The sequence below is a fragment of the Dunckerocampus dactyliophorus genome, chromosome 4 (genome assembly GCF_027744805.1).
Source record: "Dunckerocampus dactyliophorus isolate RoL2022-P2 chromosome 4, RoL_Ddac_1.1, whole genome shotgun sequence".
NCBI classification, from domain to species: domain Eukaryota; kingdom Metazoa; phylum Chordata; class Actinopteri; order Syngnathiformes; family Syngnathidae; genus Dunckerocampus; species Dunckerocampus dactyliophorus.
In genome coordinates this window covers 21,956,271-21,977,117 of record NC_072822.1, presented here as the reverse complement: position 1 = coordinate 21,977,117, position 20,847 = coordinate 21,956,271, and the positions used below count along the sequence as shown (strand labels likewise).

The window sequence follows — 20,847 nt, the reverse complement described above, 5'->3', positions numbered from 1 at the left end:
TTGTATGCTGCTATGCCTCAACTCTAGGAGGTGACGGTATTGCTCTGCCAACTTTGTGCACAAAGAACTGTAATATATTTCAAAAAGAAATTGTAGACATATGTAAATGCAACCTTCTGTCCCCCCCCCCCCCCCCCCAAAAAAATACAGTTTTTTGTATTGGCTTCCTTGAGCAAAGCTAGCAACTGCTGTCTCTCCTCAAACGATGGGAGGTATGTCCCACAAGACTATGTGTGCGTGTGCGTATATGCTCAAGATAAAGAGATATCTAAGCGGGAGGTACAGACCCTTTCCAAAAAATTTGAATATCATGGGAAAGTTGATTTATTTCCATAATTCCATTCAAAAAATTAACCTTTCATAGCTTTTAGATTCACGGCCCACAATTTAAACAATGTTCAGTATTTATTTGTTTATTTTTACATCATCTGGGCTTCCAGCTCATAAAACCCACAAAAACAGGAATTCAAAAAAATAGAATACTGTGAAGAAATCACCATGTATCCCTCCGTTTTTGCAGAAAAAAGAAATAAAGATCACATCAAAACAATCAAAATATGGTACTTTCAAAACGATATGTCAATCTTCAATACTTGGTTGCCGTTTGCCTTAATCACTGCCTGGATGCTCCGTGGCATTGAGGCAATCAGCCTGTGGCACTGGCTGGGAGTTATGGAAGCCCAGATTTCCTTGATCTTTGTTTTTGGGTCTGGTGCCCCTCATTTTCCTCTTGATAATAAATAAAATTCTCAATTGGGTTTAGATCCGGTGAGTTGGCTGGCCAGTCAAGCACTGTGATGGCATGGGCATCAAACCAGGTTTCGGTGCTTCTGGCGGTATGGGCAGGGGCCAGGTCCTGCTGGAAGATGAAATCTGCATCTCCATACAGATCCTCAGCAGAAGGAATCATGAAGTCCTCTAAAACATTCTGGTAGACTGTTGCGGTGACCTTGGATTTAAGAAAGCAGTTTACCAACACCTGCACCGGACATTGCACCCCAAATCATGACGGACTGTGGATATTTCACACTGGACATCAAGCAGCTTGGGTTCTGTTCCTCCTTGATTCCCAAATGAAAGGCACACTTTGCTTTCATCGGAAAAAATGACCTTGGACCACTGGCCAACATTCCAATCCTTCTTGTCCTTGGCCCAGTTGAGACGCTTCCTACGTTAGCCCAGGCTCAGAATTGACTTGACCCGAGGAACTCGACAGTTCCCCAGGATGTGTCTGAATGTCTGCCAGATTGCTGAAGCCCCCGGTCATCTTCGACTTTCCATTGATACAGTATGCTTGACCAACCAGCCTCCTTTGCTCTGAACGATGAAACTTTTTCAATTCCTCTTTTTGTGGGTTTTACTGGCTGGAAGCCCAAATTATGTAAAAATAAACAAATACTTGAAATAGTTTAAATTGTGGGCTGCTGAATCTATAATTTATGAAAGTTGAACCTTTTGAATGGAGATATCGAAATAAATAAATTTTTCCATGATATTTAATTTTTTTGGAAACAACTAGACTGTGTGTGGGTGTGTGCTCAAGATAAAAAGATATCTAAGTGGGAGGTATGTCCTACAACTAGATTATGTGTGTATGGGCTCAAGATAAAAAGCAACAGGATGTGATATACAGTATCTAAGTGATGTATTATGAGTTATTTTTGAGAGAATAGATAGATAGATGAAGCGATATATAATGACATCTTTTTGAGAAGAATAGATAGATAGATAGATAGATAGATAGATAGATAGATAGATAAATAGATAGATAAAGCGTGCACTTTATTATCTGGCATACAAGCAGTCCTGTGGCCGCACGGTGGTCTAGTGGTTAATATGTTGGCCACACAGTCACAGTCTGGAGATCGGGAAGACCTGGGTTCGAATCTTCGTTGGGCATTTCTGTGTGGAGTTTGCATGTTCTCCTGTGTGGAAGTAGATCACGGGCCCATTTCACAAAACTAGGATAAGGGATTAAGATAGGATATCTTGGTTATCCTGGCTTAATTTATCCGTGAGATAGTGGCACGTGGGATATGTTCTGATATAAGTTACCATGGAGATTTATTCTGTGGCGTCTGTTCCAGACCAGGCTAAGGTCCAGGATCTATGCAATCTCATCCGTTACCTCAATCAGTAGTCACCATAAATGGAAACCAATAATTAATCCACTGCTCATTATCACATTAAACTAGAATGTTAGGACTAATAGTCAGACAAAAGTTAGCGCTGACACACACACATGCACAACTCTTGCACTGTTCAGAGAGGTGACTTTATATTATTGTATAGGTTTGCCCAATGTATGAGTAAGGCATCTGTTTTGACATGAACTCCCTTTTCTGCGAGTTCTAAAAAGAGAAAACAAGTTAGCATGAGGGAGCTAACAATGCACGTCATGGGACCCACATATTTCGACTATAAAGCCCTAAAAAATGTTCCATTTACATAACTGACCTGTATTTTAACCAAGCTACAGCGATATTGTTATTGTAGCAGCTAACACAAACATGTATTTTTCTGGCGGAGTAACACAACGCCTTGCTAGTCTCAGCGTCACTCACGACACCCCAAGCCACTGCCGAGCAGTACACTACCTACTGCAGCTGCTGCTGTGTTAATTGTGAGTTTTGAAACGTTAACGCTAGGTTATAAATCATGCCTCGCAAGTGTATTGTAGAAGGTTGTGGCAATAAGTTGAAATGTTGGTCAACTTTTGACATTCCACATGCTACCAACTAAACAGGACAGACTGAAGCAGTGGATAAAGGCTCTCAACTTAGACTCGGCAACATCTCTATGAAGACTCAGCAAGATGCCCGTTTGCCCTCAGCATTTTTACCTGAGGACTTTGCTAAATTTACCAGCTGGACGGGTAGCACAAGTCACAGCCATTCCATCAGTCGGCATCCCAATCAGAGCGGACATTGTAAGTGATTTAGCAGTAGCTTCTAAGGGGAGTAAGGGGGCTTCTTACCTGATATCATCTTCCATATATTTAGGCTCAAAAGATAAGGTCCTGGTTCCTCATTTTTCCAAAAGTAATAGCTGGTGGCGGCGTCTCTCACAAAGTCTTCCATGATTAGTAATAGCAAACAGACACGCTGTTTCTATGCTAATGTTCTTGACGGCTATGTGAAATCAATGCGCCTAGGAATGAAGTTCCGGTAATGTTTAAAAGATCAAAATAAGGCAAAATACCATAAGTAGTATATGTTATCATGAATGTACCTGTTGATCACAGCTTGTATATAAAACAAATGTTGTTAGAGCTTTATAGTCAAAATAGGTGGGTCCCATGAGACGCATTGTTAGCTCCCTCATGCTAAATTGTTTTCTCTCTTTAGGACGCACAGAAACGGGAAAGAAATATGTGTTCATGTTTCACATAAGGATTGTGGATGCTGGGCAAAATTCCCAAAAAGTGCAGTTTACCATTAAATGCTTTACAATATTTCCACAAAATCCTGTTCTGTCTGACCACTTTCTAATCACATTTGAGTTCCAAATAGCTAACTACACACCAGTGGACAAAACCATACTCGTGTATCAGATAACAGTGCTAATATGAAAATGTGAGTGTGAATGTTTGTCTAGATGTGCCCTGCGATTGACTGGCAACCAGTCTCGGGTGTACCCCGCCTCTCGCCCGAAGTCAGCTGGGATAGGCTCCAGCATACCGGCGACCCTAGTGAGGATAAGCGGCATAGAAAACAGATGGAAGGATGGATGATTTGCTAGCAGAACAAACTATGCTTTGTTGTGACTATTTGCTTGTGGCTTGAGCCCTTCTGTCTCCAAATGTGTCTGACACACATTTAAATAGTTTTTGCTCCATCAACTCTTCTGAACTAGCCTCTACAATTTCCTCCTCAAACTCCTCAACTTGCCAGTTAAATCCCATCCCTACTCACTTGCTCAAGGATGCTACTCCACTAGTTAACACAACTCTTCTCAAGATATGTTGCTAGCGACAGGCTACAGTACGTACCACGATCGTTCAAAGTGGCTGTAATCTAACGGCTTTTTTAAAAAAACTAACCATGTTAACTAAAGACCAATAACCAACCTACCATTTTTGTCCAAGATCCTAGAGAAAGCAGTCGCCAAACAGTTACACCATTTCCTTCAAAACAACCATCCACTTGAGGTCTTTCGGTCCGGATTTAGGATGCACCACAGCACAGAAACAGCACTCGTAAAAATTACAAACGTCCTCCTCACCGGCTCAGGCAAATGCCTCATTTCAGTATTAGTTTTATTAGACCTTACAGCAGCATTCAACACAATTGACCATCAAATTCTAAAGAGTTTAGGCCAACAGAGAAGGCTTTGCTGGCCCTGCTGCACACCACTCATTAATAGCAATATCTGAGTATCTGAGGGTTACGGCTGATAGTTGGACTACTCTACTGCACTAAAAACAGGCAACCAGTCCAGGGTGTATCCCCTCTCAAGTCTCAGCTGGGATCCATCAAGGCATGCTTGGAGGATGTGGAGGAACCTGTGAGTCCTGACCTCATGATGAATAGATAAAAGTTCCCACACACTCTGGCATCTTGTAGAAAGACTTCCCAGAAGCTGTTTTGGTGTCCTGATGCATTTGTTCACCGTGAGGACAAACACCGATTCACTTGCCAAAATTCTTTACCCTCTGTTTGATTAAAAACAGACCTTCATTTACAACCAACCTCTGTCATCGGTCTGTTTATACAGAAACTGACATCAAGTCAAACAAGGCGCCAAGTTAGAATGATGGCGAATAAGCAAGGCCAGCAACCTGCTAGCAGAGACCACACACCTTAGTATGAGTCTTGTGTATGAAGGCATACGAAATACTACTAAACAATGTTTTATCTATGTTGTAATACAGCACAGTCTAAACTAAAACCAAAAATGCATCAGCTTCCACTCTTTTTTTTGGATATCTCAATGCTTTCTAAAATTTTTCCACACCTCATCCTAACATCTTGTCAATATTTGCATTTCAAAATGAGGGAAACTTTCTGGAAAATAACGTGTATAATCTAAAATATCTACATGTCTATATGTAACCCGTGATTGACTGGCAACCAATTCAGGGTGTACCTCGCCTCTTGCCCAAAGTTAGCTGGGATGGGCAACAGTTCATCCCCAAGCCTATTGAGGACAAGTTGTATAGAAAATGGATGGATAGCTATAAGTGGTGTCAATAGTTTCAATGAGAAAACCTGCCAAGGTTCCGCACACTCTACTTGCCAGGCTAATTAAAACAAAATACACCTATAAGGTGAGATAAAAATGCATAAAAACAAAAAGGCTTCATAATTATAGACCAGTTCTGTCATAAACCATAGATGTTATCAGCCCAAATAGTCTGCACACATCGTGTCAAAGCTAAGTGCAATCCAGACACAGTGTCTGCTGTTATGTCATGGCAGGTCTTCTACATTATATATGTGATCACAATTTCCTTCTGTGGATGCATCATCAGTATTCTCCAGGCGAACTATGAATCATCCAGGCCAGTGAAACTGCAAGATTACCTCCATTTATCAAAAAGCGGCAGCTTAAACAGCAGCAGCGTGACAGCTGCTGATAAACTTTCACAATTTCTTGCAGCACATGCTGTTGTGCAAGCTATTAAACCAGGTTATGTTTATCGACATGCCATCATTTACAACTGTACTGGACCACCATTACGTAGGAAGTGAACCTTATCTTGTATTGAACACGGACCACTGACATTGTCCTGTATTCAGCAGGAGTTTCACATTCACCTCCAAATGTCCAAATTAACTATTGCACTGAAAAGAGGCTTTGACGCTGAACAGAGTCTCACTGCCATCTAGTGGTGCTATTAATTCAGACTTTCTTTTTTGCACATAGACAGTTAAAGGCGCATAGAAAGTGAGGGTGCTGGTGAACGTAGCTCCTGGTCCAGCAAGCGAAAGAGCATGGCACTTTTGTTGCGTTGTGACATTTGTCCCAGAGAATGGTAAAGATGAGCCTGCAGGAAGTGGACGTCGAGGAGGCGCTCCTTGCAGTTGATCTTGGAAAAATATACTGCAGCCTCAATTAGCATGTCCACCGCCGAAACAGCCACACGCAAATCTGCTAGGAAGAACATGAGCCAGAGTGTGGGAGGCTGAGCTACACAAAACACTGAGTTTTCGTTACCTGCTTGCCCTTGTCTTTTTGGCCTGAATCCAGCAACAGCCATCTGACAGCGGGCTGCTAGCAGCAGGGCGCGCCCTTTGTCCACGATTGCACCGTGTGCCAAAACAGGCTCAATTGCTTCATGCAGGACAAGAAGAGCCTGCTCGGGGACCCCCAGCATCAACTGTGGAGAGGAAGGAATAAAATGGTGACGGTAGAAATGAGTAGAACTGAAGGCAAGTGTTTGAACTGACTTGAGTGAAGGCCAGGTGTAGGAGGGTCTCTGAGGCCAGCGACTGTAGGTGGTGCTGTCGAGCCAGAGCCAGAGCCTGGAAAAGGAGAGGAAGAGCTGTGGAGAAGCCGGATGACTGCCAGTGGAGCTCAGCTGTCGAAAGCAAAACTCTGTGGACGATTAAAACACATGCAGTTCTAACTTGGAGATCGATATATGAACTTGAAGACATACAACTAATATTCATTTCTATATGGACATAAAAGAGTTCACTTTCAGTTCCATGACAGGAAGAACATGCGAAAAAAATAACAGGAGTGTTGGTCTACCTGATGACTGTCTCTGTGCATTTATTCTTCTCGCAGTGCACCTGCAGTCGCTGCAAGACGCTGTAAGCCTCAGTGGTACGATTGAGAACTTTCAGAACACAGACTTCTCTGGCAAAAAACAATACATAGTTTTAGCTCCAAGGCGAAAGGTGAGTAAGAGTTCAAAATGTATGTCTTCTTATTACCTGTAGAGACCCTCTGTTTTGTTTAAAGCAGAAATTGATGGGACCAGTTGTTCTGCCAAGTTGTATTTTCCTTCAATCATGTGCCTCTCAAATTGGATTTTTAGATCACTCAGCATCCAGAGCTGCATTGGAGAAGAATGAATGCAAAAATGGATGTGCGTACACACACACACACATATTATAAATAAAGATACAATCATCCCTTCCAGTAGATGAGCTAGGGGTGTCCAAAGTGCAGTCCGCAGCAAATTCAAAAAATAAATTTAGACAATAAGAAAAAAAAAAGGGAAAATAGAGCAAAATGTACAACAGTAAAAGGTGAAATGTTGAAAATAAATAACACAAAGATTTGTCTTTAAATATATACATAATGTTTTTCAGCCTTTTTACTAGGGGTGTCACGAGACACTCAGTTCACAAGACAAGACGATACATGAGATTGGGTCAACGAGAACAAGACGAGATTTTAACATTACTTTTAAGAAAAGTACACTTCAAAAATATTTTTAAAAAATGACAATATATTGAAATCTACTTATTTAATTTCTACTACATTACCTTGCATTGCTCCTCATGAGGCTACACTCTTCTGCACTCTGTGAGTATGCCACCGGCCACCCACCGAGACAGAGACTGTATGACTTAGGGATGTAAATCTCTTTGTGATAGACAATTCAATTTGAATCTACATACACAGGTAACGATATGATTGAAAAACGATATTTTTCAAAAACAGAACGATTCGGTTGAATGCAGTGTACAAATGATATGATTCTATTTGATTGTTTGTTGATGTAGATGGTAATCCTAAATTATAAAATAAAAATGCCAGTTATATGAAAGTGGCATTCTTACAGTATTTTCAAATGTGTAAAAGAGCACATCATAACCCCAAGCATGCTTTAAGGCACTGGCAAAAATAAATCAAGTGAATAACATTTCAAATATTTATATTGTTCAGACTCAGACCAAAAAAAAAGACTTGCTGAATGAACATCTTTTTCTTTGAGGGGATCGATATTTTATATGTATATTTTCATACCTGTTAAATTTGGATTTGGAACATTGAAGTTTTAACATCTCTTAATGTTGCTAGAAATGGAAGTTGAGCCACCAAACTAAGTCTGTGTGCAATGACAATAAACATCGATCTATCTATAGATATAACAATGAAAAAAACACAAAAAAAATCTTAACTTTCAGTACAATTAATAATACAGAATAAATACATAGTGCAAAGCCCCTTAAATAATGACACATGTCTTCCAAGCACAGATGAGTAAATAGAAGTATTTGTCACGAGTGCAATGAAAATGCGGTTTTAGTTTGGAAAAGTAAACAATCCCATCATCAACATGTCATAACAATGGTAATTGTGCGACATTTCGGACAGAGCATAGTGTTTTCAACACTCCAGGAGCAACATTTCAAAGTTACCATACCTGCTTCTTCTGGTCTGGCTGTTCAAGTTTGCACCCTTCTTAAAATTAATCCAAAAACATTCCAAACTTTGGCGGGATTAGACCCCCGTCAGACAGGTTAGGTTACGCTGCTAGCTAGCCGGCGCGTTAGCATTCTCGTCTTTAGCCATGGAAAGTTATGGCGCATGCGTGACAATCCTTCATTACAATCTTCATTACTATCGTAATCGTTCCCTGCTCAAACCGAATATCCGGTCGCATCGGTTTATCGTTCACATCCCTAGTATGACTAACAAAAGGGCTCACTCCATTCATGCCATTGTTCTATGGAACAAATGTGTCAAGGTTGCTGAAACCAGTGTAGAGAGTGGACCCTCTCCTACCTCTTTGGAGGTGGGAGATGAGGAAAATAGACACCCATGCACATGGAAATATATTGAGGCCGGCAAAATTATTCAGTTAATTTTCATCTATTGTGTCATTAATTTGTTTATTTATTATCATCCCAGGCCTAGTGCCCACGACACAGTTTTTTTTCTGAATGAGAAATTTTGACAGGTTTTAATCTTGTGAGATCTTGTGACACCCCTACTTTTTATATATCCTTTGATTTTTCAGTGTGCAACCCTCGGTGGAAAATGTTTGGACACCCCTGAGTTAGAACATACCTTGGCATGTTGTGTATGAGCAGGAAACTGATCTTTAAGATGCTGTAGGATGTCTGCAACAGCACCATACAGGCCCTGTAAACACAAGCAAAGGTATATGAATACAAGAACCTCTGAGGATCGCTCATCTGTGTTATTACCTTCTCTCCATGCATATCAGTGATGTAACAGCAGGGCATAAATCAGGCACACAAAATTAAATCCAAAGTGTTACCTGCTCAGCATGCAACTCTGCCAGATGGCAGAGAGCCACAGCGAAGGCCTCTGTGTTGTTCTGCTGGACCCCGTAATTGACCGGCTCTAGGCTGCTCATGTGGAGAAGCAGCTGGGCCTGCTGCAGAGCCATGGTGCTGCATACGGATGACACATGAAAACATTGGGAGGGGAATAATTAATTTTATAAATAGATTATCCAGTTTGAGTGTACACAAGATGATCACCCAAGTTCTACCTAGCTAAATTAATTAAACTTTTCATGCATGTGTAGGCGGCGTGTTTGCATGTCATGCACTATCGTTAGTATTGAGTAGGGATGTAATGAAAACGCCAGATGGTTAGTATTATCGTTTCAAATTAAAATTATCATAAAACCGCTCTTGCCCTCACGGCCCACAATGCATTGCGCGATCACATAGCCCTATAAGCGGCAAGCACTCAAAAGAGCACGCATGCGCAGTTTGCAATGTTGGGCTTGGCCAATTAAAGTATATTGTGTGTGTTATTTGTGGGTTTTTTCTTTAACATACAACTTTTGTTCACAAACACAAACCTACACAAACTTCAGTTTGTGTATCAGTACTTTTTAAACATTTTGAGCACATTCAACAATACCGTGGTCATAACAACAGTGATCATTTTAGTCACACCAATCGTGATATGAAATGTTCATATCATAACATCCCTAGTACAGAGCGGAGTTTACAACTTTGTGAGGTCAGGTGAGATGAAGAGACTGACCTCTTGCCATACATCTTCCATATGGACGTCGTCTGAGCCAAGCTGATCTCGATCAGCTCCGACAAGCTATGCTTCCAATGCAGGATGTCTGCGTCCTTCAGCACATCCATTGCAGTTTTACCCTGTGTCGTCCTCTGCTGGACCAAAGACTGGATGCGCAGAGAAGCCAGGTACTGTAGCAGAGAGAGGAGCCAATCAGTCGCACTGTGGACAGTCTTCTTGTGTTGACTGAAGGAGGAACATGATTGTCTGACAAATTAAAGACACTGCCTCTGCAATAAAATTGTCTTATAAGAGAGTGGGTACATGGGATTCCACCACAGATCTGGATTCTTAGAGCGGTGAATCAAACCTGCGCAACCTGCATCAAAGGAATCCACGTGAACCACTACACCACCGGGGCAGTCATGTAACAGGTTTAACCATGCTGATTTAGAAAAGCATAAACATGGCAGGTGCCCAGCGCATTAAATTAACGCATGCTCAAATAAAGGCTTGTAGAAATGATTTACGACAACATTTATGACAAACACACACACACAGGAGAAAGCCAGATGATGTAATACGCACTCAAAATTACCTTGTAGGGACTACTGAGAAAACAAATTCAATAAATTATCTACGGTAATTATACAGCAGTGGCGCCCTGCCACAAATAAATTTGGACGGTCACGAGTAGATTTGATTAATTCTAGCTCATAAACACATGATCATGGGACGGTCTGTGAATGTAGCACTGTTACAACTCCGTACAGTAGATGGTGGAATGGATCATAACTCTGCTTATTAACACGCCTCAGTGCATAAAGCAGCTTCATGGCCAATTCTGCAAATTAGTGATGACAGCGACGCTCCACCCCCCCAGCAACTTCCACAAACAAATTGCAGTTACGTATGTGGGAGACACTGTACAGGAATACAAGAACATTGTCTTACTGGCATTGACTCATTTCAGTCTGCTATTGTACTAAATATTGAGATGACCATATCCAAATCAGTTTGATGGACTCATTTGACAGTGGGGCCGATGTTTGGAATTTTGACGTATATCGGCATCGACCTTTATTTAAATCCGACGGGCCGATATCAAGAAATTTAAAACTGGGTTATTTTGACTCAGATGCAGCCGCGCCTCTCTCTACTGCCGGCTGTGACTTCTGTCTCCAGCATTGCTCCACCCGCGGCGCCATCTGATTGGTTAAACTAGCCACAGCACACATTAGTGGCAGAGCCAATCTGATGCTGACGCTGTCCTCACACACACACACACATAGCTGAGAGGGAAGTTTTCTTGTGTGGAGAACATTCTGAGAGCAAACACGTGTCAAGGTAAATAAACACCCCAGTACTCTACATCTCACAACTACTACAAACGTTACAGTGAGCAGCAGAATAACGTAAGAGCGGCATAAACATTAGCGGCAGCTCTGCTAGCTCGTTGTACCTCCCGACATGTCTGTGAATTACTTGAAAAAAGGCAGCTGATAATATCGACAGTCAAACAGTCCGTGATAATAAAAGCATGTGTGTGATTGAGAGAGAGCGCGTAAAAAACTCAATTCACTTGATTTATTGGAGGGAAGAATGCCAAGGAGGCGGCTGGTTAGCGTACCATAACATTAGCTCGCTGGTCTTGCTCTAAAGGCTCAACAGTCTATGTATTAGCAATGGGAAGAATGTGATGTGGAGAATAGTGTGTGTTTGTGTGAAAGTCACATGAAAAACTACAGCTCACGACTACTACAGTACAATAACGTAACGTTAAGAGCGGAGTAAACACAAGTGGCAGCTTTGCTAGCTCACAGTACTCCCCCGATATGTCTGTGAATCACTTGAAACAATACTGTTGGTAATATCAATGTGGAAACAGTCCGTAATTGTAGAAGCCTGTGTGTGTGGTTATGAGAGACTATAAGAAGTTCAGTTCAGTCTTGTTTTGTTGCAGGGAAGGACGCCAAGATGGAGGCTGAAAAAATTCAAGGAGCTATTATGCATGTTTTTATCTAACTTTCCAAGAGTTGCTGCTGAGCTTGTTAACTCCCCGTACATTTTGTTGTGTTTGAACTTAAAACAAGATAAGTTATATATAAAATGTTACTGTGGAATCATTTCAGGGAGCTATTTAAGTTTTTATTCAACTTCTTAGAGATGCTTCTGAGTCTAGGAACGCCATGCTCTTCTGGAGTTATTTTTCTATTTGTTTGGTTAAATATACATGCTTGAGCCACTTAAAGTTAAGTGTTTGTATTATTCAACATTTTTACGACAATTTTTTAACATTTTTACTGCAAATGAATATCCAAGTATCGGTTATTGGCCTCCTTAACTACTAATAATCGGTATCGGTCCTGAAAAACCCATATTGGTCGATCTCTAGTGCTAAATAAAACTAACAGACCCCTGCCACTAACTTTTCATTATCATGGCTTTGTTATTTCAGGTCATGTTGCACTCACCGGCAAGCAGAAATGAGCAGCCATTTTGACAGAATCCAACGTTAACACAGTGGTATCTGATCCTTTCATCTGTTCCAGTGTGTAGAGCCAACTCTGATGCAGGATAAAAGAAGATCATGAGAGGGAAATGCTCAAGATCCATAATTGTACACAGATGCGAGGTTGTGCAATTTGTTTTTACCAAACAATGCTGCAAGCAGACATGATCATTGGATTCCTGGGCGATGCGGATCGCCTCCTGCAGTGCTAGATCAGCCTGCAGACTAGTGCACAGAAAGCAGAGAGTAGTTTTAGAGATTAAGCCATCATTACAGCCAGGTCCTGTCTAGCGAATCTGCTGCTGTACTCACTAGTGTCCAAAGCGACAATGAAGGCTGGCTAAGTTGAGAGCAGCATAGCGGAGACTTCTGCCGTAACCTTCATCTCCGTTGCTCTTCCCCTCATTCCCAGACAAGATGAGGCGATCAAAATAATGTAACAGACTATGAGCAGAGAGGAAGATGTCCTGCACTCTGATGCTGTTCAGATAGTTCAAGTAATGCTGAGGAAAGAGTAAGCAACAAATGTGAAATTTTCCAAGATCTGGATGAAGTTTAAGAGCTCTTACCGCCTCAGCAAAGTCTGGGTTAAACTTTAGCATGTTGTTAAGCTCCTCCTGCAGCACAGCCGGTTTCAGGGATTTGTTTTCGTCATTCTTCAGAAGGTATGCCTGAGGACATACGGTACATGAGGCGCGTGCGTGTTGATATTAAAAACACAATGCACATAGTCTATTGTTGAGTTTGGAACTCACCTGTCTTGCTAGGAAGTACTCTGCTTGCTTTTGTGACAGGGGACCTTTACTTGGAGTGTTTTCGTCCCTTAACAGAATTTCAGTGTCATACAGCTTAGTGATCATCCCAATCATAATGAACCATTAGTACAATTTTTAACCCATAACAGTAGTATATTCTGCTAAATTCTTTGCCATGTTACAGGCCATGAACAGCACATGAAAATGATATAGAAAATGATTCAGAAAGGAACCAAAGTTAAAGGAAAACCACTTTTTTTGGAATTTAGCCCATCATCCACAATCCTTATGTGAGACATGAACACATGTATCTTTTCTGCGTGTTCTAAAGATGTAAAAACATAAAAAGAGAGGCCGTTAATTACTACACATACAAGAACCACTTATTCCGCCTATAAAGCCTTCTGAAAAAGCCTCCAAAAAGCTCCAACAACGCTCCATTTACATATGTGACGTGCATAGTACAAAGCTACAGCGACATTGTTATTAACGTTGTTACGCCAATCGAACTACGCTACTGGCGCATTGATACTTAGCCAGAACACACCAGCTGGCGACGAGCCTCATTAGCGTCACGCTCACTATGCCTCAGACCACTACAAAAAAAAAGGCAAGGATACATATTTCTGCTGACACCACCGCTGCTGTTTTTATTTCTGAGTTTGGAAAAATTAAGGCATTCGTTTCTATATTGCTATGTGAAATCAATAATGCTTAAAATGGCCAAAATATGCAAAATATTGTAAGTATTACTGTACCTGTAACTACAGGGTCACAGCATGTATATAAAACCATAAAACCTTGTTGGAGGTTTTTTAATAGCGGTCTTTGTAGGCGACATAAGTGGATCTCATTACGTGCAGTACTGAGCTGTGCTCTTTTTTTTTTTTTTTTTTAGCTGTTTTTATATCTTTAGAATGTACAGAAAAGAGAAAGACGTGTGTGTTAATGTCTCACATAAGGATAGCGGATGATAGGCAAATTTCCAAAACAAGTGCGGTTTTCCTTTAAAAGTATAATACACAGGCTTGTTGGTTGATAGAACAATGGCAAAACAAACCGAATTTCTGCTTCGTCCAATGGGGCGTCCCCCTCCTCCCTGTCAGTTCGGTCACCGACAATATCCTCAGTGCTGGTGAGGTCCATATCACAGTCATCTGCAGCCACTGCCGTCAAACCCACTTGGCCCTCAGTGGGCTTGGAATAGTGACTGTGGTAATAATGCTGCAGGGACTTGTACAGCTTGTACACCTGACTGAAGGAAAGCTTGTTGTAGGCCAGGAGCATGTGTCTCATAAAGAGACCTAAAACACAGGAGGAGCACAGAAGTAAGCTTGATAGGTTCAACTGTAACATTTTTAACACCTAGTCAGATTTTCTGAAGGCTTTGCACTGCTACCTACCCACAACACTGGTTTTATATGCCTCTGAATCAAAAGCTGTGAAAGGAGTGGGAAGAGTTGAAAAGAAGTATTCCATGTCTTTAAGCTCTCCATCTACCATTTCGTGGAGCCTTTGAAAGAAAAAAAATACAACAGTAGCTTTACAAGGCATACATTTGTGTAAGAGTACCGTAATCTCAATTTTACACATTTTTGCTGTAATACCAATAAGAGGAAGCGATGCAATTTTTAGATACAAATGGAAAAAATATGAATACATCAGCTCATGGAGTAGGAAAGGGCTCACAGGTCAGTCAATAACTGTAGGAGACAGGTTGTAGATTGGCGAGGAGCACTGTGTGTATGTCTGCACGACTGTAGAGGGGCACCGGTCACATGGGCATAGGTGGGTGTGTGCGTATATGAAGTACTAAAAGGCGTACAATTCACCTGTGTCGGGGAAGAGGAGAGAGGAAAGGCTGGGAAGCTGCATTTTTGTTGACAGCTTTTATATGCTATATTGTGCCATCAGACTTGCCACATTCATATCATCAATTTGCCATCCTGGTCTCTTTATGTTATTCCATGTCTGATCGCTGTGATAGTTGTGCGTTATAATAAATCAACCGCAAATCAAGTGCATGCTGTCTCGCAGCATCTCTGTTAAAGCGAAGACCCATTCCGACCCTCTCAGCGGCTATAAGATAAGAAGGGAGCCGCATCATTCAGAATACAATAGATCCTAAGTTCCCAAAGTGGGGTACGCGTACCCCCAGAAGTACACCAATTGTAATGGGGTCGACGTGACTAAAAATGAAAAACAATTAGCGCCTAATGCTCACAATTACGAGTGCAGTGAACGGATGAGAAAGGAGACAGCATGAAGTTGTTAATTGCTCTGTGCGCATTATATAAACAAATAAGTGTGAAGATTATTTTGTGCATTAAGAGTTTCATCTTGAGTTTATTTATATTGGTGTTCCAATCCCTGTTCTAAAACCTGACACTGTGAGTGTGGATTGCCCCAAAAAGGAGGCTTTATCATTTGTTATATATATTTTTGTATTTCGGACACTGCTTTATCATGATTGTTAATCTTTCACCTTCAATTTGGTATTAAATTAATATGCAGACGCAAACCATAGCCATCATGAGTGGCCAAAAAAGTGAAGCTCAAAATCAAACCATTCATACAGAAATCGGATGCCAGCATCAGACTGGAATAAAAGATATGTAGCATGATTACTTATCTACTTAGCAGTGCTCATGTGAAACTATCAAAGCGTGACTGTGTGAAAAGGTACGTCAACTGTGGGCTCCAAGCAACAGGTCAAAATGTGTGAAAAGGTACGCGACTGTAAGTTTGAGAACCACTGCAATTGATTAAGCCTTTGCAGGAAATTAATGCACAAAGGTTTAGTGTACAAAATCAAAGCAAAATGTGCACATGTAAATTGTATAACATATTTTGCCTGTAAACGCTCAGTATTGATTGACTCAAGTGTACCTATGAAACAATATTATTACTAGTGGGCCTGTCACGATAAATTTTGCTGGACGATAACACTTGTCTACACAATTTTGAAACAAAGAAGAAACTATCTCCCCTTGGCTAATTTTCTGATGTCCGTTTTTTCGTATCAGCCTTAATTTTTGGTAATCTCATGCTCACTCCTCCTAAAAAGCTTAAAAATGCCATATAACATACACAAAACGCAAAGCAAACCAATTTCTAATCTGCCTTCTGTGGGCTCGATTTGCAGCTGTGAAAGCCAGGTTCTTGCTCAATTTGCATTGGTTCACTGGTTCATTTCAGTAGAAGCAGGAGTGGTATTCTATCTTGTTGAGCTTCACTTCTCTTGGCAGTCTTAGTGCAGTTGTCATAAGGCAAGATTTCACCAAGACATAAAAATGATGGAAAAAAGGTATCAGGGAAGATGGAATGTCAGTATGATAGCAGACTACTGATGATTGTTGATGTGTGAATCTTCGGATGCGGAACACTCCCGTCAATCTAAAAGATGGAAGCTGTTACAATAAAATAAAGTTCTAAGTAATATTATTTCCTCCTCTGTACTCAATGTATGCCATATCCACCACTTAGTACCTGCTTTTGCCTTTAGAGCTTCACATTCATTTATGCATTTCAGCGTGCAACAGTAAAAAAAAAAAATAAAATCACATTTCCAAAAAAGTGTGACCTGTTACAATGTCTTTTTTTTTTTTAAATCAGTGCCCTCAAACTAGCTAAAAAGCATTGTTTTCATTCTTGTTTCTGCAACTTCATCAAATTTTGTCGACCTTTGAATTGTCCAACAAATTATTGCCGATACACAATATAAATGTCAACATTGTTTTGAGACTATTTATTTCATGAATGTATGCCATGATATGGCATAATAATGCGAGTACACCTTATCAAAAACAAATTTTAATTTCTCAAGAGTATTTAACATTGTAATTGGAATGTCAAGAGCTTTTAAATAAAATAAATTAAACAAACAAAAAGTCAGAAAAACCCAATAAAAATAAATTGAAGTCTTGGTCTTTTAGCAGAAACTGCACTTAGATAAAATTCACAATCAACCACTAGTTCTTATTTTGAATCAATGTCACTTTCGTTATTGTCTGAATGCTGACAAAAAAAACTGCGAAATAATCCGGAAATACTCTGAAGTTCACGTTGTGTGTCAATGCAGACGTCAGCTCATTTGCATATACACTTCTTTGATTCAATGAGCAACATTGTCTGTGGAGTACGCGGTTTACGTTTAATGAGGTATAACGTTTTGTTGGAGTTTGGTCAAGTACATGTTTTGGGTCCAGCAAAATGTGTTTTGTGCACAAAGAGGTCTTAATACTTTGGGAATCACGGCAGCAGAAACATTTCGCATTATCATTTATTCATTATCTAATTGTCGTTGTCACAAACTTTATCATGTCACAAAATGACGATGCGCAAAAGGTCTGAAATTGACATCAGATTGTATTTTATACACAACAGGCACAAAGAAAGATAGTTTCTTGAATTGAAGTGTTTGTCACCTCAATGCTTTAAACCAAAATGGAGCCAAAGAAAGTTGCAAGTGTCAGCATTTTGATAGAGAAGGTGAGAAACTACTGAATTCAAGAAATAATTCATGACAAAATTGGAAGCTGGTGTCCGTGTGGCATCTCGCTGCACATTGTGTCTTTGCGAACATAGTCTTCAGTGAAGGTAAAAGTAATGTTAAATGTTCATTTAGCCCGTTCATTCGACATGTTTATGCATTTAGAAATGTTTTACGACGTACAACTATAATTATAAAACTAATAAAAACATGCTATGTATTAACATTTTTGAAAGTCAATCACTGATGACATCATAGAAGGGTGACGTAACTTCCGGTTTCAATCGCCATTTGGTTCGCTATTTAATAAGATGCTAACAAAGAAGGACATATTCTGATAAAAAAATATATGTTAAGAATACAGTTGAACTCACGCAGTGTATTAAATAACACGACAAGATGTGCACTACTTGTGTATTGTGTGCACGCAAACAGAGGCAAAATTGTGGCATACATTTTCAAAGTTAACCAAAACACATGCTAGCAGAGATTCCACTGTACATTGTTAAACTGCCACATAATTTTCTTATGTTATTTCAGAACTGTTAAATACAAGAAGTGAACAAATGTATTAGTAACGGACATGAAACGGACGGGGGTAGGATTACATAAGCTTTGCTTCTATCTACTCCTTTTTGGACATGTGAAATTGTGAACTGTAATGTGTGTTGTATTCCAATGCATGTATGCATGTTCAATATAAATTAAATTACCATTACACATTCAACCCAGCAGATGGCATTTTGGTTTGGAGTATTTAAGTTGCATGTCAGCAAAGTTGCCCAATCATGTAATTACTTTACGCAATATGGTCTTTACTGTGCAGCCTTTGGTCCCATGGCAAAGATACCACTGCGAATGCTTAGCAAACTGCACCCGAGTGAGCATCTTGTTGCATCTGCTCATCAATATAGGAAGATATGAGATGCAGTGACGTCTACATTATCTTTAAAATCAGCGCATAGTTACATGGAGACCAGGAAACATCATGAATGTTTTTTTTTTATTGCCTGTGTGTGTTGTAAAATGCATGCACACCGCAACACAAAATGAAACCCACACCTTTAAGTCAATAGCTTCATGTCTGGCTGTTGCAAATTACAAGTAGACTATGACGCCACCCCCTTCACCAAACGCCATATATAGATCACAGTCCTGTGGGATACACTGGTGTGTCTTTGAATCGCAGTTGCATTCAACTGGGCCAGTAAAGGGGATTTTTAGCAAACCTGATTTTGACGGCATATGCAGTCTCAGGGCAACACTCCTCCACAGTCTTGAGGAACTGGCCAAGAGACAGGTCTGAGCTCTGAAACACACCATTGTGACAAGACATGTCTTATGAGACAAGCACTTTCATATGTGCAGAGAGCAATGAGCCAACATAAAAAGACAACCTGCTGCAAAGGCAAGATGAGCTTATTCAGTCGTCTCCTTTCCGGTAGCGTTATCTTCGACGACGTCATCTCATACAGCAAAGCCAGTACGGATATTTTATACGGAGTCACCCAGTCTTTGATACCGAACACATTAGCGTGAACAACACCGTTAGTCATCATTGGGTTAAAATACAAACTTTCATGTACGCTCGCCATCCTTCAGGAGCTTTCGATCAGGTAGCAGTGGCTAACTGACTAGCAAGCAATCACTCTACGCCTTTATCGTTAGCCTGTGCAAAATGTATTACGTGTCTACAGCAGACTTCTTAGTTTGTAATTAAGGTGTCGTATTTACACCTATCATTCACTTATATCGTCACATTCAGTTTAATAGTTTCAAATATCTAATATCCTCACAAAAGTTATAAGCTTTCAAACAACCCTCCTCTTGGCCACTAAAATATGCGTCACTATGACGCGTCGGGGTCGTTTTTTTTCCGCAAAACTTTATTTGTAAATATTTGTTGTTGCCCCAAAGTACAATACACTAATTCTGCATGAACTACGATACAATGGAGCCTCGCTTTCAAGTTGTTACATTATTATTTATTATGTGTTATTATTATTATCATTATTATTATTATTATTATTATTATTATTATTATTATTATTATTATTATTATTATTATGTCTTTGTCGCGGGATATGACTTGAAAGCAACAAGGCCTTGGTAATAGAAAATTAAGGGCAAGTTATGCCCTTATTTAGAAGGGGTGTACCGGAAGCTGCTTTTAATGTCACTCCAAGGCATTTGCTGAAGGGCTCAATGAGTAACTTAACTCCCTCATAAATAATTCATATAAAATTACTTAATAAATTATATATGGATACATTTACATATTTTGCTTACTGTTTTTTTATGTTCAATTATTGTAGTTAAAGGAAAACTGCACTTGAAAAAAAGCCCAACCTCCACAATGAGGCATTAACACACGTCTTTCTCTTTTCTGTGCATTCTGAAGATATAACAGCTACAAAGAGGCAAGTCAATAATGGGACACACCTCTTCCGCCTACAAAGCCCGCTATTAAAACACCTCCAAAAACCTCCAACAGCATTTCTTGGCTTGTACATGCTGTGACCATGGCACCAACAAACGCATTCATGACAACATGTAATACTTACAGTATTTTGGTCATTTTTAAGCATTTCCAGAACTTCCTTCCTGGGTGCATTGATTTCACATAGAAACGACTGCCTACACCTGTGTTAACTTTTCCAAAACTCAAAAACACAGCAGCAGTGGCGGCAACTTCAATATGTAGTGTTACCTTTCGGTAGTGGCCTGAGGCATAGTGAGCGGTGTGGTGTGGCGAGGTGTCACTACGCCAGTAATGTAGTTTTTTGGCATAACAATGTTAATAACAATATTAACAATGTCTCTATAGCTTTGTTAATATGCAGGTCACATGATGTAAATGGAGCTTTGATGGCACTTTTTGGAGGTTTTAGTATAGTCCACGGTTTTTAATGCAAAAACAGGCATTGTTGCTTAGCCCATGTAATATCATGAATTTCTCTGTACCAGAGAAGCTTTACAAAAAATGTTGTATGCAGACTGAAATCTGAGTAAAAATACAACTCTCAAGTGCAACAGACATGCCTTGACATATATGGTTAAAGTCTTACTCATTATGTTTACCCATGCCACAAATAGTGGACGGTTAGTTAGGAAAGTATCTAAGTGCTGTTTGCTAGTCAGAATTTTCATCATGCATTGCACGTCCCATGTCTGTA

At 40.1% G+C, this 20,847-nt stretch overlaps 1 protein-coding gene across 2 annotated transcripts; it reads right to left on the bottom strand.

Annotated features, from left to right (window-relative positions):
• Positions 1 to 219: 219 nt before the first annotated feature.
• Positions 220 to 19,506, bottom strand: anapc5 (anaphase promoting complex subunit 5). 2 transcript variants are annotated; one of them, XM_054774772.1, is made up of 17 exons: positions 19,069 to 19,506; positions 18,901 to 18,980; positions 14,583 to 14,692; positions 14,240 to 14,483; positions 13,180 to 13,246; positions 12,994 to 13,095; positions 12,737 to 12,927; positions 12,568 to 12,649; positions 12,387 to 12,479; positions 9,931 to 10,103; positions 9,188 to 9,323; positions 8,974 to 9,048; positions 6,885 to 7,006; positions 6,700 to 6,807; positions 6,393 to 6,540; positions 6,160 to 6,322; positions 220 to 6,096 (listed from the first exon to the last, which is right to left on the bottom strand). In XM_054774772.1, exons 1-17 carry the CDS (start codon positions 19,264 to 19,266, stop codon positions 5,873 to 5,875), a joined length of 2,316 nt encoding a protein of 771 aa, XP_054630747.1. In that variant the 5' UTR covers positions 19,267 to 19,506; the 3' UTR covers positions 220 to 5,872. The 2 variants fall into 2 exon arrangements, with proteins under 2 accessions (XP_054630747.1, XP_054630748.1); XM_054774773.1 differs by having other exon boundaries at positions 220 to 6,093.
• Between the last annotated feature and the right edge of the window lie 1,341 nt (positions 19,507 to 20,847).